The 26,535-nt window shown below is 37.4% G+C and overlaps 1 protein-coding gene across 13 annotated transcripts in view; it reads right to left on the bottom strand.

Moving 5' to 3' along the window:
• The window catches only part of LOC135210038 (protein still life, isoform SIF type 1-like), a 457,406-nt gene that overhangs the window by 302,341 nt on the left and 128,530 nt on the right, over positions 1-26,535 (bottom strand). For all 13 annotated transcript variants that reach the window (XM_064242819.1, XM_064242818.1, XM_064242811.1 and 10 more), the window contains one exon: positions 23,349-23,910. In XM_064242819.1, coding sequence (XP_064098889.1) covers positions 23,349-23,910 — 562 coding nt within the window. The remainder of the gene's footprint in view (positions 1-23,348; positions 23,911-26,535) is intronic.

The following is a 26,535-nucleotide window of genomic DNA, read 5'->3' on the forward strand; positions in this document are numbered from 1 at the left end:
CCATACCCTATTATTGAAGTATTTATACCATCCCTTCAACCTTAAGATCAATGACAGAGAGGAGACGTAGGTTCTGTGATCCTGTAATCAGATTACGGCGTCGAATACAAAGTCCTCTACGAAATGGCTTCCCACGTTCCAACTGCTCAAACAATTAGCATTTCGAAAACACTTCGCAATACTGGAGGGGGGGGGGGGGGGTTAAGTGGACTGGTTATCTAGACGAAGATTGGATTGGTTATCTAGACCGAAGACTTAGATTGGTTATCTATACGACGAGAGCTGGTTCTATAATAATAATAATAATAATAATAATAATAATAATAATAATAATAATAATAATAATAATAATAATAGATGATTCGTCTTACAAATGACATGATATAAAATGAAGGTTCGTAAACAAACGTGTAGTGTCTACTACACGCAAATAAAACACCAGAGCAATAATAATAATAATAATAATAATAATAATAATAATAATAATAATAATAATAATAATAATAATAAAATGAAAGAACTAAAAATGGAGGCTACTATTACAAACAAAAAAAGCTAAACAATCTCTGTCACAATCAAAGATTGTGTACAATCAGATAAAAACAGAAACATCTCAAAGAAAAACAACCCCAAAACACAAAAATAACAAGCCCCTCAAAGGAGAAAAAGTGCTTCAAATCCCCAATAATCTAACCACGGCAAAAAAAACGGAGTTTTTCCTTACGATAAATAAATAGGAATTTGAAAAAACCAAATGGCGGAAAAACAAATATAACTTAAAATGAAAAGACCGAATATTTCCCTTTCCACCTCTAGTTACAAAAATTCCTCCACACCACTTTGTCCGCCTCTACTTTCCTTTCAAGAAAAAGGAGAAAAGGAGGAGTAAAAAAAAAGCAGAGAGACAGAAGAAAAATAAGGGAGAGCGAAGAGAGAGGGGAGGCAGTTAACATGTCATGAGTGATCTCAAGGCAGATTGGAGGGGAAATGAGAGGAGGGGTGGGAAATGAGGGGGATAAAATGTTGGGAGGGGAACGTGGTAAAGGAGGGGCCGAGGGAACGAGGAGAGGAATATAATGAGTAAAGGGATGAGAGGAAACACGGGTCAGCGAGAATATTGCTTCACGAGAAGTTATGACACGCACGCTTGCACTGACGAGTGCATGGAGACGAATATTCAAAACATACAAATACAGATTCTCTCTCTATCTCTCTCTTCTCTCTCTCGTCTCTCTCTCTCTACTCTCTCTCTCTCTCTCTCTCTTTCTTATAATTATATATATATTTAATAGTATTATATATATATAATATATAGAATATATATTATTAATATACTATATTATTATATATTATATATATATTTATATACATATACACACACACACACACACATATATATATATATATATAAAACATATACTACATATATATACATATATATATATCATCATATACATATATACATAGTTATACAAATCCCTTGTTATTTTTCCTATTCCACCCAAGAAGATATTATAAAATTGATAGATAACTGCGACATTTATCATTAGATTTAATTTGTGATGAAGGATACAATGAAGGGTATTTTTTTAAAACTGTAAATGATCATAAAGCAATTAAGTAAAGAGGCTGAAAATGTACTGCAGAAAGAGATGTGGACTGTTAGTATAGTAAAATTAAACAAAATGTGGTAGAAATGTAACTAAAATGAAAACTGGGATGGCGTTGAAATATTTAAGAGATGTATGGCAATACTCAATGGATTACAATGAGATATAATGATTAAACGGAAAGATGTAATTAAGAAAAATAATGAGAATCATCATAACCGTAACATAAAAGAATAATGAAACTGAAATTCCCGTACTCGCATGAAGAAGTAGTGATAAGAAAAAACATGAAAAAAAAATTATACTGAGCTCTTAAATAAGTACTGAGCACGACTCACAAGTGAGTGAGAGAAAAAAAAATCAAACTGCTCTGTATCTACAGTATATACAGCCGAATCTACAGAGAGAGACGTCTCGTGGTGTTAGTTTTCAAAGTCAAAATGTTATTCCACAACATACCATCACCAGATAATTAGAGTTAGAGCACGTCTTGTGGTTTCCATATTTCCCCCAAGAGAACAGATGTTAGTGCTGAAAGACGGGCATTTGTATGTACAGATTCAGGGCCCTGAGTTGGAAGCGGTGCAGTAATGGCTTTACGAAGGCCCCAGAACTCGTCCCGGAAGGGCCCAGGGGGAGAAAGAGAGGCAAAATAGAAATGTACAGTCATGGGCTCAGAGACAGTCGTTGGTGTTTGGCGTTTCTGTTTCCCTTTTATTGCACAAAGCATCCATGCAGTTGCACCCTTTCTACTAAGTGCGTGCGTGTATGTGTGCAGCATTTGCCGTACGCTGTGCAACAGCATCTGTTGTATGCTGTGCGAACCGCGCCATGCTTTCTGTCTCTCCTTCGTTTTTACCTTCTTTCCGTTCTCTCGTCCCTCCGAGGCCTCGAAATTTCTAAGCTGTTTCGGGTCCCGTCTCGCGTCAGAGACCTGTATTTGCACACGCTTACTCTGCCGACGCCCCTCCCTACTTTCGGGGGCCAGACCGACGGCGGCGCCGAGGCACGGCTGCTGCTGCTGCTTCTTCGGTCCCTCAGGGCGGCGGCCCCTGGAATTGTTGTTGGCGCTGCTGCTGTTCCTTCTGCTGCTGTTCCTGCAACTGGCGGCGGCGGCGGAAGCCAGCAGCTGCTGCGGCGTCGCGTGAAGGATGAGGATCATCTCGCCATTTCTGCTCGTCCGTCTCTCACCCTTGTGGTGGAGAGGCCCCAGGTCGTCCTCCTCCCTCGCGAAGATGCAACACTTCCTCTCGAGGGGAGCCCGAAGGCCTTCCGGGGGAGGAGGAGGCGGAAGAGGAGGAGGAGTGTGGGCGCCCGATGATGCAGCAGAAGCAGAAGCAGCAGCAGCAGAAGGAGAAGAATCAGCAGCAACGACACCGCGAACGTGATTCGTATAGGAGGAGGGAGGAGGAGGAGGAGAAGGACACGACGACCCCTTCTCCCTCACCGAGGTGCCAAGCAAGGACATCTCTACGGACCTTTGCTGGCACTGGCATTGGGCCCCCTTGGGACGGACGACGTCGTGGCCGGTGTCGTGTTTGATGCTGATCAGCATCTTCCTGATTTTCGAGCGGATGGAGAACATCTCGTATGGACGCGCAACTACTCAACACGGAATTAAAGCAGGTTTTAGGACACGGCTCACATTATTGATTGAGGAGAAGGAGGAGGAGGAGGGGGGAGGGAGGAGGAGGAGGAGGAAGAGAGGAAGGGGCAAGACAGGAGCAAGGAAAAAGAAGAAGAGTATTGGGTAGTTTGTAATAGCGCATCACATTTACCACGAACACTTTTAACACCTGCTCGGTAATGAGGCACAATACGACACATTCACGAGGCACAGTGACCCGTCACACTGACCAGATATATATCGACAATTTCCTTTCTGAAATTCTATAAGCAACATTTCACGTGACAAACCACCACGTAACGAGTCACTTCAAAGGCACAAAAACGTTCTAAGAAAACACCCTCTCTATCATGATGCAAAATACATAAAAAAACCATTACATTTACAAAACAAAATTATGCTGTTTCCACTACCGAGGTTTTCCGCCGATTACCGCGTATGTTTTTTATCTCTCTTCTCTCTCTTTCCTCAGAGGGTTGGGGGGGGAGAGGGAGGTTTTCGAAAACAGCGACTGGTGGCTACATCCTTCTTCGATGGGATGACGACCTCAGTTTTTCCTGTTTTCTTTCCGTCGACAGGTGAAAGACAGGGTGGTTGTGGGGGGAGAGAGAAAGGGGGGAGTGTGTGTGAAAGAGAGAGAGAGTATTCGAAAATGTGATTCGTTCGCGGGGCGGGATGAACACCGACTACGCTTGACGGCGATGGCCCTGAATCACGCGGCTGCTCCCAGTTGCCAGCGGTCGCCGGAGGGGAGGATATATACACACGCACTCACACATACACACACACTCTGAAACGCACGCAAAATCACACTCGTTCTCACACTCAAACACACGCGCACACGCATCGATATTACATGGATGAATGCAATGTAAACTACATTATGCAATCCATGACAGACTACTTCAAAATTCCAACCGAGGTGATTTGTACGAAAAATGATTTATCAAAATTGCAGGAGAACGAATAAAATACAATCTAAAGACAAACTACAATACTATAATAATCGCAATAGAATTATCAGGTGAATATCAACATACCAAACGATAAAACGACGATTGTAATACTCAGGTCCCAATGACTCCTCTCACCAACGTCACTATCCGTTATATAACAACATAACAGTTATTGTCATCAATATACATCTCTCTTTCTGTTACATAACCTCTGTTGTCATCACTTAATCTCTCTCCTTCTATTACAAAACATTTATTGTTATCACTTAATCTCCCTCCTTCTGTTACATAACATTTATTGTCATAACTTAATCTCCCTCCTTCTGTTACATAACATTTATTGTCATAACTTAATCTCCCTCCTTCTGTTACATAATATTTATTGTCATCACTTAATCTCCCTCCTTCTGTTACATAACACTTATTATCATCACTTGATCTCTCTCCTTCTGTAACATAAAATCTATTGTCATCAATTAATTTCTCCTTCTGTTCCATAACATTTATTGTCATCACTTAATCTCTCTCCTTCCATTAAATAACATTTATTGTCATTACTTAATCTCTCTCCTTCTATTACAAAACATTTATTGTCATCACTTGATCTCCTCCCTTCTGTTACATAACATTTATTGTCATCACCTGATCTCCCTCCTTCTGTTACATAATATTTATTGTCATCACTTAATCTCTCCTTCAGTTCCATAACATTTATTGTCATCACTTAATCTCTCTCCTTCTGTCTCCACAGTACTCAATACGCAACAGTTACTGCCATCACTACATCTCTCTCTCTCTCCCTCTTTCCTTCTCCCTCCAACACTATCACCACCATCACTATGAACACCATGACAATAAACCCCTGTGGAAACAATACACGACAGTTGGTCACTTTCCACTCGTCCACAACCTACGCTGTTGACTCTGCAGTCGAATTAACGCCTGGGCTTTGCAGACGCACAACAGACTGACTTCCCTAAGCCCCTTTTGATCCATTGTTGCTATTAAATGTCCAAGAACAGGCCTTGTTAACCGAATGCAAGGCGGCTTCGCGAGAGGATTGCCCGCGGAATCTTTAATGCTCCGCGAGGAACGGCCAGTGAGGCTCTGGGAATGTTTTAATTAAGGGTTATTGGAATCTCGGCGTTGGATACAGGGTACAAGAACCACTACTCTTATTGATAATTATTATTTTAAAAATACAAGATACAAGAATCACTATTCTTATTACTAAAATACACGATACACGAACCACTATTATCATTGTTATAATTATCTAAAAAATACAGGATACAAGATCCATTATTCTTATTATTAATATTAAAAAAATTAAATTTACAGGATACAAGAGATATTATTCGTATTATTAATATTGAAAAAACAATTAAACAATAGATATACTAGTAATATTTATTTTCCTTATTAGTAATGTCATCATTAGAAAGACGATATTTAAAGCGACAGAGATACGAATAAAATTCAAACCTTATTATTATCATTGATATTATTATCATTATTATTCAGAACATGTAACCTATTCATATGGAACAGGCTCGCAGAAACAATTAACCCCGTTAATTGACCAAATCATGAAGAGAATGACGAACATAAGCTACAGCTGTTTTAAGAATCCCGTAACAACGTAAACTTTCATAAGACCAACAACGCAAAAAACGAGCACCCAATCATCCCACGCTCTCATCATGCAATGCAGCTCGCCGGAGAGAGAGAGAGAGAGAGAGAGAGAGAGAGAGAGAGAGAGAGAGAGAGAGAGAGAGAGAGAGAGAGAGAGAAAGCAAAAATAATTATAAAAAAAATGGTAACGCAAAACTCTGCGGACTTCTCCAGCCGCGTTTAAGTATCCCAATGTGCCTGAGCACGCGTGCCTAGGGTCCCTCATTCAGCCGAGAGGCGAATCAACACAATATGCTGCATTTTCCTCCCCGTCAAAAAACCACGTCTCCTATTCAAGACCTCGTGAGGTGGCACTGGTGCAGACGTAGCAGCGGCAGGTCCTTCGTCCTAACCCGCTTGACAACGCAGGACTGAACAATGGGACATCAACTCCAAGATGAAAACTCTAGGATTACTGATCTAGCGAGAGATATCCTATCATTATGGGAATGATATGAGATATATCTCTGAACGAAGGATATCATTATGGGAACGTTGTGGTCGCAGTACTGCCATTATTGGATAAACCTTTAAAAAAATACCAGGAAAAAGTTCACAGACATTAATAAAATATTAAAGAATGTTAATGGTTAACAATGCAGAAACGAGCATATAACCTTACCTTCGATCACACCAAACCAGCCACTGAGACATCAAAACAGTCGAACAATTATATCATGTGTCAAATAAATGCTTCTTTAAATAACTTTTTTTTTTCTATGATGCCGATTGCTAGCCAAGAATTGACATACAAAAAAGGAGACATGGAACGAGAAGAATGTACAGCCAAGTATAGAAATATGATGTTGGGGAGAAAATAATAGGCATAGGCAATCTTAAAACCAACGACCAACTGAAAACATTCGAAAACACTTCTAAAATATGATTAGAATGACACAATAAGCAAACACCATAGTATATATAGTAGTGGACCATCAGTACAAAAATAGAACAGTTTCTGTAATGGATCATCCTCCCAGCTATAACCGTAGCTAGTATTATTATTAACAAAAACAATAACAATAATAATCCATATTAATCTTTCTCCAGAAACATTCCACTGTTGCGCAACTTCGATGCATTCATACATAAATCTGCATTTCATACAAGCAAAGTAATGTTACACAGAGGAGACTTTACGGGGGAATAATAATAATAATAATAATAATAATAATAATAATAATAATAATAATAATAATAATAATAATAATAATAATAATATACCTTCATAAAGTCACGGGAAAAAATATAATATGCAGTAAATTTTTTACCCTTTCTAAAATATTACTGCGCAAAAATTCAAAATAATCCACTCATGCATATTTATTTCCTTTACCTACGTCAATAATTCTCCCCATGTCCGCCTGTCTGATTCGTTCAGATATATACTATATATATATATATATATATATATTTTGATATATATATATATACATATATATATAATATAATATATATATATATATATATATATATATATATATATATATATATATATATAAGCGTTATAAGATGCAAATGTTCATTACATATATATATATATATATATATATATATATATAATATATATATATATATATATATAAAATCAGATGCAAATTTTCATGTACGTATACATAAAGCGACTAAGTGTGCATATGTGTGTGTGAGAGAGATGAGAGAGAGAGAGAGAGAGAGAGAGAGAGAGAGAGAGAGAGAGAGAGGTTACTACATACCGAGCTCTCACAAGAAAAGGAAAAAAACATTGTCTGCGTGATACGTAAAACACAAAGAAAAAATTAGCAGCAGCAGTTACATCGATTCATGAACCATTTAAAAAGAAAAAAAAAACTTACGGGTGAAATTAAAAACAAAAAAAACATAGCTAGCTTCTGTGGTAAAGGACAGCCCTATGATACGAAAAGGAAATAAAGACAGAGACCTTTCCACTCAGTATTGCAAAACCCCTGACAGACAGGGCAAACACGAACACCATGATTCCCGTTTTCTTTCAATCCCGTTTTCTATTATTTCATATTGTCATTTTTTTCTTAAGATTCAGAGACTTGTCCCCAGCGGAATTTCTTGAGACATTTCAAAAGGAAACGCCTGACCTGAATGTTGCCAACGACGACCTACCTCACGAAGCTGTTTCAAGGACAATCGGTGCTTGAAAAACTCAAGGAAATGATAATAATAATAATAATAATAATAATAATAATAATAATAATAATAATAATAATAATAATAATATAATTATTATTATTATTATTATTATTATTATTATTATTATTATTATTATTATATAGCGATAAAATGCACAAATCATTCTCCCTATTTCACTTTCCTTTCAGTGTAAAATCGCTAAATCTTAGACCCGCGGATTAAACACACCCAAACACCTCTCTCTCTCTCTCTCCTCTCCTCTCTCTCTCTCTCTCTCTCTCTCTCTCTCTCTCTCTCCGAGAAAAAAATACGAAAACATTAATTAAAGCCGAGCGACTCGCATGAACGACTGAATTATTAATCCAGTTTCGAGCAACATTCTTGAACTTACCAGAAATCTGAGGGGTAATCTGAGGGAAAATCTGAAGTAAAACCCGAGGGGGAAAATCTGAAATCTGAGGGGGAATGTCTCGTTCATTCCGTATTACACTCAGCTACACAGGTATCAAGCAAAGAGGGAAAAAAATTCTGTTTCATATCCTGCATCAACTGTTACATACTACCGTTTGGAAGCTTGTCTTTCAAGTGACATTTCTTCAGGTTGTATTTGTCAATGACATTATAGTAATTACAGTGCAGTTACAAAGGCATATGTAAAAGATTCAAAGATTTGGATTTTACGTATTAGTATAAATAACTCCAATACCTTGACAACGCACCACATGTATATTATTTTGCAGACTCCCCCATATTTAACAGGAAAAATTAACTTTCTCTCTTTAAAATATAAATGAACAGCCTTTGCATTACTAATTCAAAAATTATCCTTAAATATACTATATAAAATTTTCTTTTATGCTTAGGGCACCTTAAATTACACACACACACACACACTCACACACACACACACAAACAAAAGACAATCTTTGGCACTGAAAAAAACCTTAATGCAATCGCCTTAGAAACAAATGCAACTATTTCACATTGTCCTGTCTATGTACACTACTCTTCATATATCTGCGACAAAAAAACTCCCGATTTAGAAGACGTACAAGGAAACGGAGGAAGGAAAACACAGAGCCACAACCCCAGACAAGAATAAATCCAGGCAGCTTAAGAAAGCAAACACCACGTACTTGTAGTAGGGGAAACATAAGGAAGGAAGGAGAGAGAAGAGAGAGAGAGAGAGAGAGAGAGAGAGAGAGAGAGAGAGAATAGAACCACTCCAATAGTAATAAAACATAAAAAAAGTTATACACATTACACACTAAAATAAAATCAAAATGAACGACGTTCCCACCTACAGTATCACCAGAATATTCCTCTAACACCCCATCCTACCAACCACCCATCCCTCTCTCCCTCTCCACACACACCACCGCATCCTTCATGCATCCTCATTTCCCCCATCTCCACCATCATGGGTCCACCCCCCCCCCCCCCGGCAATCCCACAAACACAGCCCCCGATCCCAAATGCATTCGCATTGTCTAATCCTTTAACACCTTTAAACAAGAATCCAGTCGGCGTGTGAAACGTCATGCAGGGGAAAGATCTGTGTTTTGGGGAGAGAGAGTAAAATACTGAATCTCCTTCCATCAAAGAAGAAGAGGAGGAGGAGGAGGAGGAGGAGAGGAGGAGGAGGAGGAGGAGGAGGAGGAGGAGGAGAGAGAATGACCAAGATGCTGTGCAATATTATTTCGAGGAGCTGGATTCATAACGGATCTGAGTGAGGTCGTCGAATTAAATGATTACGCAATAACGGAGAGGAATCCGAATTCTTAAAACGTTTTCATTAGGTATCTTTATATACAAAAATGTTGCCCAAATTTTCCATCCATCCTTGCATAGAGGTTCCTAGAAAACGTCTGTGAGAGAGAGAGAGAGAGAGAGAGAGAGAGAGAGAGAGAGAGAGAGAGAGAGAGAGAGAGAGAGAGAGAGAGAGAGAGAGAGAGAATGTAAAGCAACAACTTTCCTCGAACAATAACTCATACCGCAAGATTTTCGGTTGCTGACGAAATTCAGTTTTGATAATCATCTTAGAACGTAAATCTCGATTATGACAACAAATGCAACGAAAAAGATTCCAATACTGATGCCTCATCACTGCTATTATTCTCATGATCACTGACGTAACTAACAATGTCTCTTCCCAAAAGCATTCTCAAAGCACAACTAAAGCAAGGCAAGTCCCCTATAGACCAGCAGTTACCTCCTCGAGAAAGCATTCAGAGTAACGAAATATTTGAGAAAGCACAATCATGGTTCATGCAAAGGCAACTCAGACAATTTTCTCCGACAACAGCTACTTCTAGCACGAAGGTCAAGGTCGAAGTCACAACGTCAATAACTCGGGTGTCATATGAAACAGCCACAAGGGTCACGGTCATGGTTAAAGGGGTCGCACAGATCTTGGCGTCATCTGAAGGGGATTCCTTAGTGGAGAATGGACATCAAATAATCACCCACTTTAAATCTACAAAAATAAAATTTACGGGCTTTGGACCTACACTTTCACCTTGGCACACTACCAGCTACAACAGACATATGGGCACGAAGACAGGCATATGTCATTGTGCACATCTATGCATGATGGTCAACCTTTGTATCTGATATGATCAAAATCCTTTCAAACTTGAAGCATGAATTGCTACAACAAATAAGCATTGCAGATGCATACACAGACAGATGGACAAAAATTATATCTTCCATCACTTATAAAAAATACCCTACTTCGTAACAACTCTCGACAAAGCATCAGCAAAAAGGGGCAAACAACCCAACAAGTAAAACAGAAAGGACGCTCCATAGCAGTATACCTGAATCTACCATACGAAGCTGGTTAATGTATGAGTGATTATACAAAAAATCTTACATGCACATCGTCTCCTATTCGACAAACCACTAAACATACTCAATATTAGGAAACTGTAAGGGAAAAACGTATAACTGCTTTTAGGATACACTCAACTAAAACCTCAGTCACTCGAGTAACAACAGGAGCCAACTCTCACAGACAACTTCCAAGTAAGAACAATAGCAGTAAGTTCAATAAGTTTAGACTGTAGTATCTTTCCATGAAATAACAGGCTCTTGAAATACAGACAGCATTAATGTAAAAACGTATGAAAGCGTAATATAATAGTTAGCAATGACTTATAACTACTAATCTCATTTGAAAATGGGGATTCCATTACTCAGTAAGATTCTACACTTTAGATCATTTTGCAAATTCTAACTGAACACCAAAGTCCCTTTCAATTTCACGGTTCCACCTCCTCCCCATCGCATAATTTCATTAATCAAAACTGTCACAGCTACTTACGGCATCCTATTAATACGATCACACAAAATCAATAGTTCTCTGGTTGTTGATGATGATTAAAAGAAAAAACGAAAATAAAAAATAAGCAACCCCGTACCTCGTGCATCATAGCACTTCATAGAAAACGGATGTTCCAGTAGGCGTAACTTCAATAAACATGCTACTCAATACTCGAGGAAGGGAGGGGATAAGGGAGGAAGGAGGTATGAAGAGAAGGGGTATTTCCCAGTTGATCTCGCACTAGCCATTTCCTAGTCATGATGACTAGCCTCATTGAAATTTACAAATAGCTTTTTTTTATCAAACTAGAAATTCAGTAGCAATTAATCTCTTATTGGACGATTTCACAACGTGGTTACTGCATAAAAATGATCTTCGTTTATATTCACAATAGATTAAAATGAACGAGTAAAATTGAGGTAAAAATTGCAGTGAGGAGAAATTTGGAAAATGACTGATAAGGAAAGGAAAATTTACCACCATAATCGTAAAAAATCATTCGATTCAGAACAGCACACCAAAGGAACTCTGGAAAAAAACAAAGATTTTCCAGCATTATAAGAAAAAAGGCCTCAAAATACGTAAACTCACTTAATAAATAAAAATGAACTTATTTAACATAAAAAGAAAACTCTTCTGGGCGAACAGAGCAGTCATCAACATAACGTCCATCAAAGCAGTTTAATAACATAACTTCCTCCAGTGCAGCCTAACAACGGTATTATTATTATTATTATTATTATTATTATTATTATTATTATTATTATTATTATTATTATTATTCATAAGATGAACCCTATTAAAAAGGAACACAAGCCTTAAGGGGCCACTGGCTTGAAATCCAAGCTTCCTAAACATATAGGTGTTCATTAGGAAGAAGTAAAAGGAGGTAAAAAGAAATAAATAAAAAAATAAAAATAAATTGACAAACAGATAAAAATATATTGATAAGTAAGGAGAATAGAAAATCTGTATAGGGACGACTCAATCAGGACACGACTGAAGACGAGACACTCCCAATATCCATTCTCGAAAGACATATCCAGAGTAGAGTTTAGCACAGGTGGCGCCCCCCCCCCCCCCACAACCCCACTTCATGGATCCATCATTGGCACAGGCTTAGTTCGCAACTGATACCCTGAAGCACTTGTTGAATCTCCCTTTTCGTACAACGTTATGAGGGAGGTTGTGTCCCGTTTCTACTTGACTGTCTCCCACTTTAGGATGGATCCATACATATATACATATATATGTAATATATATATAGAGATATATATATATATAATATATATATATATATATGTGTGTGTGTGTGTATAGAAAGATAGATAGTGTGTGTATTCTGTGTAGATCATAGATATACACACACCTGCAAAAAAAAAATCACCATGATTTCGGTGACATCCAATCAGCTTTTCTACAAACCTACACATAAACGTGCAGAGAACGATCCGCCCGCATAAACACATTCAGCTATACTAAGACCAATCTAATAAATTCTTCCAAAACCAGTCTTGAAGTCTGTAACGAATCACGAAATGGGAGCAGACGAAATCAGCCTCCTGTACTCGAAAATTTTCAATTTTGGCCAAAAAGATCCGACGAGGAAGGAATTATTACAAGTATGCAAAAAAAAGGGGGGGCATAAAGAAGAGAGAAGAGAGAGAGAGAGAGAGAGAGAGAGAGAGAGAGAGAGAGAGAGAGAGAGTGGGTGGTGTTTAGAAGAGATGGGGAGTAAGAGGAGGTAGTTGGGAGGTGGGAGGTGGGTGGTGGGAAGGAAGTCACTGTAAAAAGTAAGTGGGTAGTAAGGGATGGAGATAGGTAGAGAGAGGGGCGGGGGGAAGGTGCAATGGGTAGAGGGGTAGAACAGCGGTGCAGGAGCCGCCATGCCACCCACCCACAACAGATTGCTGCTGCTGCTGTGCTGTGCAGCTTCTGCTGGGGCTGTTCACCCACCCCCGTCACCTTAAAGCAGCAGGGTTCATCCAGGCTCCCGTGGGCAGAAGGTCGCGTGTTGGGGAGGAGGGGAGGAGGAGGGGGGGGAGATGTTTCTCTGATGTGGGAGGGATGCGGGGGGGGGGGGGGGGGGTTTGTTTTCTGGTGTTAGTTTTTTGATATCGCCGGAGCTGCTAATACCAATACTACTTTGGAAGCAGCCGTTTCCTCAGACGGCCGAATTATTCCAAGAAACGCCAATTCTAACCACTGGACGTTCATTATATATTAATAAAAAACTAGCTGCTATCCTGATTGCCGATGATTAACTTGGAAAGCCTGCTAATCCTGATGCTTATAGGACACAACTTAGCAACACCAGAGAAAGAAATCTCTTTAAAAAGGCAAAATATTGTCATAGTTATCCTGAATAACAATAATTAAGTCAGAAACATAGCTAATCTTCATGTTAATAAGGACGCAATTTAGCATCACCATGGAAAGATAATTTCTCCTCTTGCATCTGTTGACAAAAATAATTTCTCATTTTACATCTGTTGACAAAAAATAATTTCTCATTTTACATCTGTTGACAAAAAATAATTTCTCCTTTTGCATCCATTGGCAAAACACAATTTCACCTTTTGCATCTTCTGGCAGAATAAATTCTCCTTATGAATTTGTTGGGCAAAAAAAATAATTTCCCATTTTGCATCTGCTGGCAAAAAAAAATTCTCCTTTTGCATCTCGGCAAAAAAATAATTTCTCCTTTTGGATCTGTTGGCAGAAAAATATTTCTCATTTTGCACCTGCTGACAAAAAACAATTTCTCCCTTTGCATCTGTTGGAAACCAAAATTATTTCTCCTTTTGCATCTTCTGGCAAAAAAATATTATTTCTTCTTTTGCATCTTCTGGCAAAATACTAATTTCTCCTTTTGCATTTTCTGGCAAAAAAAATAATCTCCTTTTGCATCTGTTGGTAAAAAAATAATTTTTCCTTTTGCATCTCCTGGTACAAAAATTATTTCTCCTGCAGCTGTAGCATGTTGGCAAAAAATTATTTCTCCATTTACTTCTGTTGGCAAAAAATAATTTCTCCTTTTGCATCTGTTGGCAAAAAAATAATTTCTCCTTTTGCAACTGTTGGCAAAAAATAATTTCTCCTTTTGCAACTGATGGCAAAAAATAATTTCTCCTTTTGCATCTGTTGGCAAACGAATCACCAATACTTCCTGCTCGTAACCACAGCCATAACTAGTTCTTGGCCTCCCCTTTCTGCTTCATTTGTTCCCTGTTTTATCAGGAGTCCGCTTATCTGCGCCTGACATCTATCTGTCCGCCTCTTAATTCTCGGGTTGACGATCATGCTATCATATTACCCAGGTCTCTTTCGTCGAACAAGTATCTTTCGCTTTCTCGGAAGTCTCTCTCTCTCTCTCTCTCTCTCTCTCCTGATCATTTCTTGTGCTACAAGTTACCCTGCGGCTCTTATTCACTACTGCTATAAATATCCCCGTGGCTTTCAGTCATTCGTGCTGCAAATAGACAACTGGCTCTCATTCATTAGTGCTACAAACAGCCCCATGGCTTTCAGTCATTAGTGCTATTGGAACCTCCTCAGTTCAAGCGAAGATGCCATGCATTACTGCCCTGAAGATATTCTGCTTGTAGTTTCATCATTTACTTAAATTTTAAACTAATAGTTAATCTTTTGATTGATTTTCTCTTTCTAATACCTAGCTTCTTCTTTCTGTATTTTCTATTGCCTTCTGTTACTTCTTTCACAACACCATATTCTTTGGAAGCTTGAATTTCAAGTTAATGGCCTCTGTTAGCTTGTTCCATATGACTAGCGTTCGTCTTCTGAATAATAATAATAATAATAATAATAATAATAATAATAATAATAATAATAATAATAATAATAATAATAATAACGGCTGTTTCTACGGCATTCCATTTAAATAGAGTCTCCTTAAAGAAAATATCAAGAACAGAGGAGACTATTTAAATGGAATGCCGTAGAAAGAGCCATTATTTTCAATGAGACTGCCCTTAGAGAAGGTCTACTCTGTAATAATAATAGTAATAATAACAATATTCTTATATTTCATGCCATTAACATTACCTGCTTTCATGCTCATGACACCATCATCTCCGTGATCTCTGATAGGATCGATTTAATCTGGCTATTCACTACACAGAGTCACAACACCTCGTCTCACAGTCAGTTTGCATTTGCATAACCTCGCGTTGTTTGTGAGTTTTTAACGAGCTCTTAACACTTATATAGCTGCTGTATTGTTAACTACGAGCTCTCGCTGTCGTGATATCCGTTCTATTCGGTGGTTTTCATTCGATTGGTGTTCCTTTCGAAAAACACTCATTTTCTACCGATTCCTTAAATTGTTCATAGTTTTTCTCGTACATTTTGGCCATTTTGAAAAACAGCGTCGATTTCTTAACTTTAATATTTATGATTTTTCTTAAATGAAAACTGTATTCTTCATATATCAAATAATGACGTTCTTGATTTGGAAAGTAAGTAATGAAGACCTTACTAGATACCATATATACGGCTATTATAAGTGATGACGCTAAAACATTGATTTTACAGCTTTCATATCGTACCATACTAGAAGGTTAAGATTAAAAAAAGAATAATTCTAATTAGAATGACTTTTCCTTAAAAACGCTGTCTTCATTTCTTATAATTTTTTTCCCTTACCAATAGCCGAGGCAAAATCTCCATAAATCACAAATTTTCATTTCAGCATACCCGAACATTTCTCTTTCAAAAACACAATACAATGACGTTGTTTGTTATCCTACAAATGGATAGTTCATGTTAGAGGTAACTAGCCCTGACCGCCATATACTTCCGCCACAATGAATCTTGAACAAAGCTTTTCAACGAGGGAATTCAACTTTCATGAACTAAATGGTCAGCCTTACCATTCGAAATTCCTATTCGATGTAATGATTATTATTATTACGAAGAAATTCACAATCTCATGAAAACCAGTTGTGTAATATAAATCCACAATTATATAGTAATTAAATTTACTTTCTAAATGTGGACTATTATTATTATTATTATTATTATTATTATTATTATTATTATTATTATTATTATTATTATTATTATCAGGAGCCATTGACTTGAAATTCAAGCTTCCAAAGAATATCATGATGTTCATTTGAACGAAGTAATAGAAGGCAACAGGAAATACCAAATGCATGTAGCCATTCTAGAGCAAATATAATGACAATGCTACGTATATACGCCCGGTGGCTAACATTCGATACATAAGAATACACAGCATATATATAAAAAAAATTCCTGGGTACTATTGTGGTGTCCGTGAACAAAAATACTTTTATAAAAAACGAAAGAGATTATAAATATCAATACAGGAATTTCGTGTCAGTGAGATGAAAATATAGATTACAAAATGTATTTACGATTGTGTAAAGTCTTCACATCTTGACTGTATTCTGAATTTCCTGTAGGCTACAGGCACCCTACCCTCTAATCTCAGAAAAAAGGAAACAAGAACAAAAGAGGAAGAAACAAGAAGAAGAAAAACAAGGCAAATGAGAAGATAAATAGAAATAAGTAACGATTATCAGTAGACAAATGCTAAGCATTCTCCCCCAGCGCGAACATCTCCTGACCTTCAAAAAATGTGCCAAGGTGATGTCGACCCAACTGACCTTTGAAAACGAGGTCAATAACACACAAGGGAGGAATCTGGGGTGGGGGGGGGAGGGAAATGACATTGCTGCACTGATTTCATTGCAGGCAACTGCAGCATCATCTTTTTTCGTGCAATTGTTCCTCTATTGATTGGACATTATCATCTGCTTCATTAAACAGCGATCGTCAGTGGTATCTTCTGTGTTTTGTAATTACCGATGCCTATAGCCGGGTAATTACATTTGCCAAAAATTTAAAGTAGATACTGTTATATTTTCAGCTGATTAATGCTAGTCATTAGTAACAATAAATATACATGGACTATTAATTATTGTTAATACTATATATATATATATATATATATATATATATATATATATATAGTAGTATATATATAGATATATATCTATATATATATATATATATATATATATATATATATATATATATATATATATATATATACACATGCATGTGTGTATACACACATAAACATATTTATGCATATACATAAACTACATAAGAAACTTACAATTCATAAAAGAACACTTATCTCCGAATTTTATATGGCTTCATATGTATTAAAATAAAAAAAAATCCATAGGAAGTGAATAGAGTAACATAAAAACTTAAAAAACAGAATAAATAAAGCAAAACTCTACAAATGGCCAGCCAAGCACGTCAGCATACAGAAAAAAAGAGAGAGAGAGAGTACACACAAAGAATTAAAGAATAAAAAAATAATAAAATAAATAAATAAAAGAAGGCGAAAGGCAAATCGAGAGCCGAAACGAGGGACGAGAGGTGAGGTTTGCCTCGAAATCCGATCGGAAAATCTCCGCCGACAAAAATCCCCACTGAAAAATCCCTCTCGAAATACCACTAGAAGTGTCACTCACCGGGGAGAATTTTCACACATAAATGCAGTAAGAATGACTGGAGTCGTTCTAGCGCAGAAGGGGGGGAGAGGGGGAAGGAGGTTAAACAGAGAATTACTTCCACGAAATATCCTATTTATCATTAAATTCTCCATATATATAATTAAGTACATATCTTCCATATAGTATAACTAAGTACATATCTTCGTACCCAGCCGTGGTTTTCTACATTTATTTGTCACATGCAGTTTTATGACTGATTAAACATACACACAATCACACCCACATAATATATATATATATATATATATATATATATATATATATATATATATATATATATATATATATATATATTATATATATATATATTATATATAAAGGTAATGCCACGGGTGATTAAGACTGAAAGATCTTGGCAGTTCTCGTGCTTTCATTTCCTCCATGGCACTACCTTTATACACAGCATCACATTTTATATCGTGATCAAGTTATATATAGTATATATAATATATAGATAATTATATATATATATATATATATATACATATATATTTATATTATAATAATAATATATATATATAGATATATATATATATACTAATACGGCAAGTCCCGGGTTATAACGGGGCTTCCATTCTTGAGACTCGTCGTAAGCCGAAAATCGTCGTAAGCCGGAACATCGTCAAAAGTCATAAGAAAACCTTACTTTTAATGCTTTAGGTGCATTGAAAACTATGTAAACTGCATTCTTATGGCATTTTTCATAAAAAAAAACCTTCAAATATTGATTATTTTGCATTTTTGGTGTCATATTTCATCTGTCAGTTGAGCGTTGTAGGCGTCGTAACCCTGGAAATAATGTCTGATGAATATAATTGAAAAAGCATTGTAACCTTGGAACGTCGGTAAGGCAGAGACCGTCGTAACCAGGGACTACTGTATAATTATATATATATATATATATTATAGATATATATATATATTATATATAATATATATATATAATATATAGAATAGATATATATAGATATATATATATATATATACTATATATATATATACATATATATATATATATATATATATATCTATATATATATATATACATGGCAAAAATAAAATGTACGGAAAGAAGCCTCAGAACCCACAAAAGACTTCAAACGTAAATCCCGTCTCCCCTTATCCCAAGAAGGGACCTGGCAAAGGAAAGTGGCCAAGACAAAGACTCCTAAAAGAGAGAGAGAGAGAGAGAGAGAGATTTCTCTTATAATTTATAGTTATGCGCAAAACTAATTCCAGTTAACTAACAGTAATATACACACACATATATATATAATATATATATATATATATATATATATATATATATATATATATATATATTTATATATGTATATATATGAGAGAGAGAGAGAGAGAGAGAGAGAGAGAGAGAGAGAGAGAGAGTATAATGATATCTAGTTCATTATAATTACCTAGTATCATAACTCAAGTTCTACACCTTTCAAATTTCAAAAAATTTCTCTCTCTCTCTCTCTCTCTCCTTACATCACCCACACAAAAACAGAGGCAGAGAGGCGTAAGCACGCAAGCACAAAAGAGACGCACTAAATAACAACAGGAAGAGCGCAAAGGCTTCCGGAAAGAGAGAACGCCAAGCAAGCAAATACAGCCCCCATCCCCCTTAACACCCCTTCCCCCGCAAGCACAGCACAAAAGGCGATGCTGTTAATAACTAACGTCAAGTTCAAAAGCGTTATTTCCTTTGTGCTTGAGTTGGGACAAAGAGTTTCTGGAGGCTTGTGTGTTTGTCTGTGTGCTGTTCCCCATAAATATGTAAATAACACACAAGCAACTAAATTCATTAAAATCAGCATGATGGCATCAAAAGAATATTACATCATTTCTAATGCTAATTTTAAAATCTGCACTCTGTAGTGACAGATTATACTGGTTTCACCAGGGCTTTCCCAACCCTCAGCCTTAGATTAACAACAAAAACAACAACAACAACAACAACAACAACAACAACAACAACTACAACAATAATAATAATAATAATAATAATAATAATAATAATAATAATAACTAATATAGTATTATTATTATTATTATTATTATTATTAAAAATACTCATAGTAGCATGAGTATATAGGTACAACTATTGTAAAATAAATCTCTACAGAATCCCAAAACCTCTCTGTGAAGATTTATTTTTAAATATATGTACCAAAACATGAATGTGGATTGGTTTCTCAAATATAATAATAATAATAATAATAATAATAATAATAATAATAATAATAATAATAATAATAATAATAATAATAATAATAATAATAATAATATTGGATAGGTATAGCTCTCCAGAATAAGGTGTATTCGAGGTCCACCGAAAAAATTAAATGATGAATTCAGCGGGTTTTGTGATGCTTATGGTAATTTTTCCATTTTTTTTAATGGGATCGCAGAAGCGACCCAAGTTGCGCATGGGAACGCTTGTTCTTTTTATAAAAAGACCTTATTTCAGTGATCTATTGTCACAGATGTTAGAGGCCAATTTCTGTAGAAGAGTACGTATAAGAATAACAATGTGAATAATGCGTGGGAGTATATTGATCCCAATTTTTAAAGGGAAAGGCGATGTCCAAGAGTGTGGTAATTATAGGGGCATTAAATTGATGTCCCACACTTTGAAGATACTGGAAAGGGATGATAGATGCTAGACTGAGAACAAATAGGTAAAGAGCAGATGGGATTTATGAAGGGAAGGGGAACAACAGATGGTATATTTTGTCTGAGGCAAATAATGGAGAAATTCGGGGAAAGACAAAGGGACCTACATATGGTATTCATTGACCTTGAAAGGCTTATGATCGAGTCCCGAGACAAGAGGTATGGAGGAAGCCTGAGGGAGGGAAGATGGTGCCAGAGAAGTATGTGCGATTGATACAAGAGATGTACCGGAATGTATTTACCAGAGTGAGGAGCAGTGTTGGGGAGACAGAAAGGTTTTTGAGGTGAGAGTAGGATTACACCAGGGGTCGGCTCTGAGCCCATTTATCTTTAACATAGTGATGGATGTAATAGAGGAAGTAAGGGAGACAGTACCATGGAACATATTTGCATGCGGATGATATTGTTCTGTGTGCAGAGAGCAGGGAAGATCTGGAAGTGAAATTGGAAAGATGGAGACAAGTACTGGAGGACAGAGGAATGAGAATAAGTAGATCCAAGACAGAATATATGTGTACCACCACTGAGGGGGATGATAGAGAAAGTATTCAGCTTGGTGGAGAGCAAATAAGGAGAGTTGATAAGTTTAAGTATTTGGGATCTTTTGTTAACGCTGGAGGAAGTATGGAAGAAGAAGTAAAACATTCAGGGTACAGGCAGGCTGGAACAACTGGAGAGCGTGGCCTCGGAGTTCTTTGTGACAAAAGAGTGCCGCTTAGGTTAAAAGGAAAATTTCGCAAGACGGTGGTAAGAACAGCAATGCTGTATGGTACGGAACAGCAAGCATGAGAAAAGCAGAGCAGAAGAAGATGGATGTGGCAGAAATGAGAATGCTTAGGTGGATGTCTGGGGTAACAAGAGTGGATAGGATCAGAAATGACTACATAAGGGGGTCAACTAAGTGGTGGAGTATCAAAGAAAGTGCAGAGGAGGGAGGCTGAGATGGTATGGACACCTGTTGAGGAGAGATGAGGACCACGCTGGGAGACATACTATGGGGGTGAGGTGCAAGGAAGAAGAAAAAGAGGGAGACCAAGAAAGAGATGGAAGGACTGTGTGAGAGGAGATTTAAATGAGAAGGGAATTGATGAGGCAGAAGCACAAGATAGAAATAGATGGAAACGGCTCATCCGAAACGGCAACCCCATATAAAAATGGGAACAAGCTGGGAAGAAGAAGAAGAAGAATAAATCTTTGTCATCAGAAATTAATTTTGGTGATATGAAGTGTACTGTCGACTTTTTCTTGCATTAACAAAGAGATAAACATCAGGATCACTTTAATAATTAGTATATAAAAAAGTGGATGTACTCAGCTTATATTATAAACCAAAGTTTTAAGAGAGAGACTCTTGAAAATTGCAAAAGCCTGAATCCTATTCAGTTATCAGATTACTTCCAAAGCCACTTGCAAACTCATGATTATGTATTTTGGATTAAATCCCTTTTCCTTTGTTCCCTCCACATCCTAACTTAATCATCTGACAGTGTGATGCACATGAGTTTTTAATTGTTCCAGTCTTCATTTTCCACACACAATATTACAAGCTTAATAATCCTTTAAACATCCATTATAAACCTACAGCCATTCCATTTCTTGCACCAAATAAGATCAATTATAGCAAATCAATTTGAATCTGCCCTCTATTTTCTACTACATATCTAACCTTGCCATAATTTTTGCCTGGTAAAATATCTAGTTTTCATTGGGAAGCAAATAAAATATAATGTACTTATTTCATTATTACTGTTCAAATGGAGTGAAATTTACGAAAAAACGAAAATATAAAACTTTCCAAAAAATAAAACTGTCAAATTGTACTGCTCATAAACCTGACTACTAAATCTGATTACTAATAACTTTTTACTTATCAATCGAATAACTGATAAAAGATTAATAATGTACTTTCTTGAATATACTTTTAAGAAATGATAATCCTCTGACATAAGAATAGGTACTAAAAAAACTTAATTTTTTATGCGTTCTGAAAAGAAAATATTTTGCCTTATGTTTCTCAGGAGTGCCTCCAAAATCCTAAGACAAGGCACCTTGCATCTGTTAAATGTTTCCTTTGTGCACGAAAGAAGGATACCTACAGGAAGTACTCAGATAAATTAACTAAATTTGTTTTCAGTGAGAACTGCCCAAATAAAAATTGTAAAAATTAAATTACAGTCCTATAAACATTGTTACAATTACTGCAGCATATTTAAAATATGCCGTACCTCCATAAAAGGTTATTTATTTACTCAATCCAATCAATACCAGAGAAGAGATATAGAAATCCACACATATACATTACCAAATCTATATCTGAGAGATAATCATTCATGGTATATGGAGAAAATTTGAATGACACCTAAGTACAATTGACATAAGAACACACCACAACTCGTCACATAACTTTTCTTGGAAACATTTAAAAATAATGAGAAAATATTCAGATTCTAAAACACTCGTTACGAAACATAAAAAAAATAATAATTAGTGACAAAAAAACCTATCAGTATATTTCACATTATAGAAAGGGGCGTAATGCTGAAATAAATGACAGTTTGAGTTACGAATTAGCTGGAAACAAACAAGTCACTCATACATAAAACAACCTTCTGCTTCATCATGAATCATACTTGAATGGTTGTAAACAGTTCATCAGCAGCGCAGGCATTCATTCCTAGACACGTCATATGAACCAGAACATCAACAGCAACAAGAAGGAGGAGGACAAGGAGGAGAGAAAAGGACGTGTGTACTTACCTCAGAAGACGTGAGGTAGCAGAGCCTAGAGTCTGCGCTCTCCATGGATGCCTGCGTGACCAGGGCGCCATGTTCTCGGTCGCTGGAGTAACCCCTCTCCCGGTCACTGCCGTAACCGCCTCGATCACTGGTGTAACCCCTGGAGTCTCGGTCACTCATATAGCCTCTCTCGCGGTCACTCATGTAACCGCGTTCCCGATCACTCATGTACCCTCGCTCTCGATCACTCATATATCCTCTTTCTCGATCACTAGCGTAGCCTCGCTCTCGGTCGCTTGCGTAACCCCGCTCTCGATCGCTGGCGTATCCACGCTCGCGATCGCTGGCGTATCCACGCTCGCGATCGCTGGCATACCCCCTTTCGCGATCACTCATGTAGCCTCTTTCGCGATCACTCATATAGCCTCTTTCTCGATCGCTCATGTAGCCTCTCTCTCGGTCGCTCATGTAGCCTGAGCGGTCTCGATCACTCATGTAGCCTCTCGAATCCCGATCGCTGGTATAGCCTCTCTCTCGGTCACTCATGTACCCAGACCGAATGCTATCCTGGCGATCATAGAACCTGAAGAAGAAATGATTGACACTTGAGTACTATAAACAAAGGTCTAAGTTACTCTTATAGATAAAAGAAGTATTACAAGAACACACTTATTCATATTATTTTCACCTTTAAGCACTTAACAATATTCAAAATTTTTCCCTGATATTTTGTTTGCCTCTTCCCTCCATTTAAAGGTACACCTCACATACATCCCTTGGGCCAGTCCTAAGTGTATCCTTTTACAATATTTCTGATGCTATTTCAGTAACTCTCTATTCTCTGCACATTATAGTAAACCATCATATTTTTAATTTACTTTCCAGTCTGCCACAAACAAACATTTTACCATGCTCTCTTCACAATAAAATCTGATATAATCACCCAGTCAACTTTTTTTCTTTGCTCTCTCTCTCTTTCTCTCTCTTTTATTAACAACTTAGCTTGTGTATGAGGAAGAGCAATGAATTACCATTTACATATAGAGTTATTTTTTTCTTTTTTAATATGTGAGATTTCTTTCTGTACTACTTCCCTTTACATCTTCTTACTTCTCAATGAACACCAAATTCTTTGGATGCTTGAATTTCAAGTCAATGGCCCCTGTGGGCTTGTTCCATATAAATAGGATTCATCTTCTGAATAATAATAATAATAATATATTCTAACCCCCCTATTCACAGACTCATGGTTTGCAGACTCGCCTATTTGCGGATTTTTTATGAAACATATATACACATTATTTGCAGAAAATTTTCCTATTCACACTATTTTCACTGAGAAATATTCACAAATTAAGGCAGTCCCCAGCTTACGACGGAGGTTCCGTCCTTGAGATGTGTCGTAAGCCGAAAATCGTCATAAGCCAGAGAATTGTCAAAATTCCTAATAAAACCTTACTTTTAATGCTTTGGGTGTAGTATTAAAAAACTATGTAAACGGCATTTCTGGGTTCGACCTGTGTCTGCCGGTGAAAAGTTCCTGTAGCTCACTTTTCTAAGTATAAATAGATCCTAAATATACCAGAGAAAAAGCTAGCATAGTATGCTGAAGTTACTACCCTCAGCTCGAACACCCCAAGGGCGTTGGTATAAGCACTAGGGCGAGTGGAAGCCAGTACCAACAGGTCTTCTTACCAATTAGAGGATTCCTTTCCAAAATCCCTCCCATGGCGAGAGCCGTCACAAAGGTTACTCCCCTCACCTTCCGCTCGCTCTCGCTACTACTACTACTACTACCCGACCGCCATCTTCATTCCTGTAATTAGCCTTTGTGTGTTCGCACGCGTCTTCAATTGCTCCCTTGGTGCCTTAATTTGCCGAAGCTACGTCTTCCGTGGAACTCTCTGCTTCTTCAATCCAACTTTAGTATGCCAAATTGTGTTTTCGTAATTCATATGGTTACGATGCATTCCATTTTTAGCCTTCGGTCCCTTAAAAAACGTATTGGGGTGCTGCTAGTTCATCCGCCATTTGGATGCATCATCAGACGCGTGCGTTATTATTATTGGTAATTTATTTTATTTTTATTTTTATTTTATGTTAATTTTATATTTCATATCATATATGTGCCTTGTAGGGCTACTAGCTAGCCTATTGTATTTATCATCGTAGAGGAGGGAGTCCTCTCTCCCTCTCTCTCTGCCGATATGAGACATGCATACGTTATTGTTTTAATGCGAACCAGATAGGTTTTTGATTTATGCACGTTTATGATTTTATATCACTGAAGAGGTTGGATGAGTTGCTTTCCTTCCCTAGCTTAACCGACCAGGCCTAGATTAGGTTTTGGAAGGTTGGCTAGGTGCCCCTACCCCTATACCCTTACCTCTCCCCCCGTCCGCGCTACGGTGCTAACAGGGAGGATATCAAGGATAGAGAGTATCTCTCTTGTCATACTGTTGGACCTATCCTCCCTACCCGACCAGATCGAAAATTTCGAGTATGGAGGGTTTGGTTGAGTGCCCACCGTCCACGCCATGACGTCCTTGGAGGTTTATTTGGCCTACCTGACCGGATCCATAGTGATCTCGGAGAGTTAGGTTAGATCCATGCTGGGTATTTTCCTTACACCTTATGTTCCTCTTGCAACTCTTCCATGATACCTCATTATTGTATTGTATATTATATTGTTTATTGTATATTATATTGTTTATACACATTTATGATTTTCATATCACTGAGAGGTTGGAAGTGTTGCTTTCCTCCCCTGGCTTACCCGACCAGGCCTAAACTAGGTTTTGGGAAGGTAGGCCAGGTGCCCCCTACACCTTTACCCCTTGGCCTCTCATCCCGTTGGCGCTACAGTGCTTGCGGGGAGGGCATCAAGGATAGAGAGTCTCTCTCTTGTCATATTGTTGGACCTACCCTCCCTACCGACCAGGTCGAAATTTCGATTTGAAGGGTTTGGTTGAGCGTTACCGTCCACGCCATGACGTCCTTGGAGGTTTATCTGGCCTACCTGACCAGATCCATAGTGATTTCGGAGGGTTAGGCTAGTTCCATGCTGGGTATTCTCCTGACACCTTATGTTCCTCTTGCAACTCTTCCATGATACCTCACTATTGTATTGTATATTATATTGTTAATTTGGGTGGTCAGGTATGTATATCGCCTTGGCCTAGCCTCCTTTAGGAAAACAATGGGCTCA

The sequence above is a fragment of the Macrobrachium nipponense genome, chromosome 39 (genome assembly GCF_015104395.2).
Source record: "Macrobrachium nipponense isolate FS-2020 chromosome 39, ASM1510439v2, whole genome shotgun sequence".
In the NCBI taxonomy this organism is placed as follows: Eukaryota; Metazoa; Arthropoda; class Malacostraca; order Decapoda; family Palaemonidae; genus Macrobrachium; species Macrobrachium nipponense.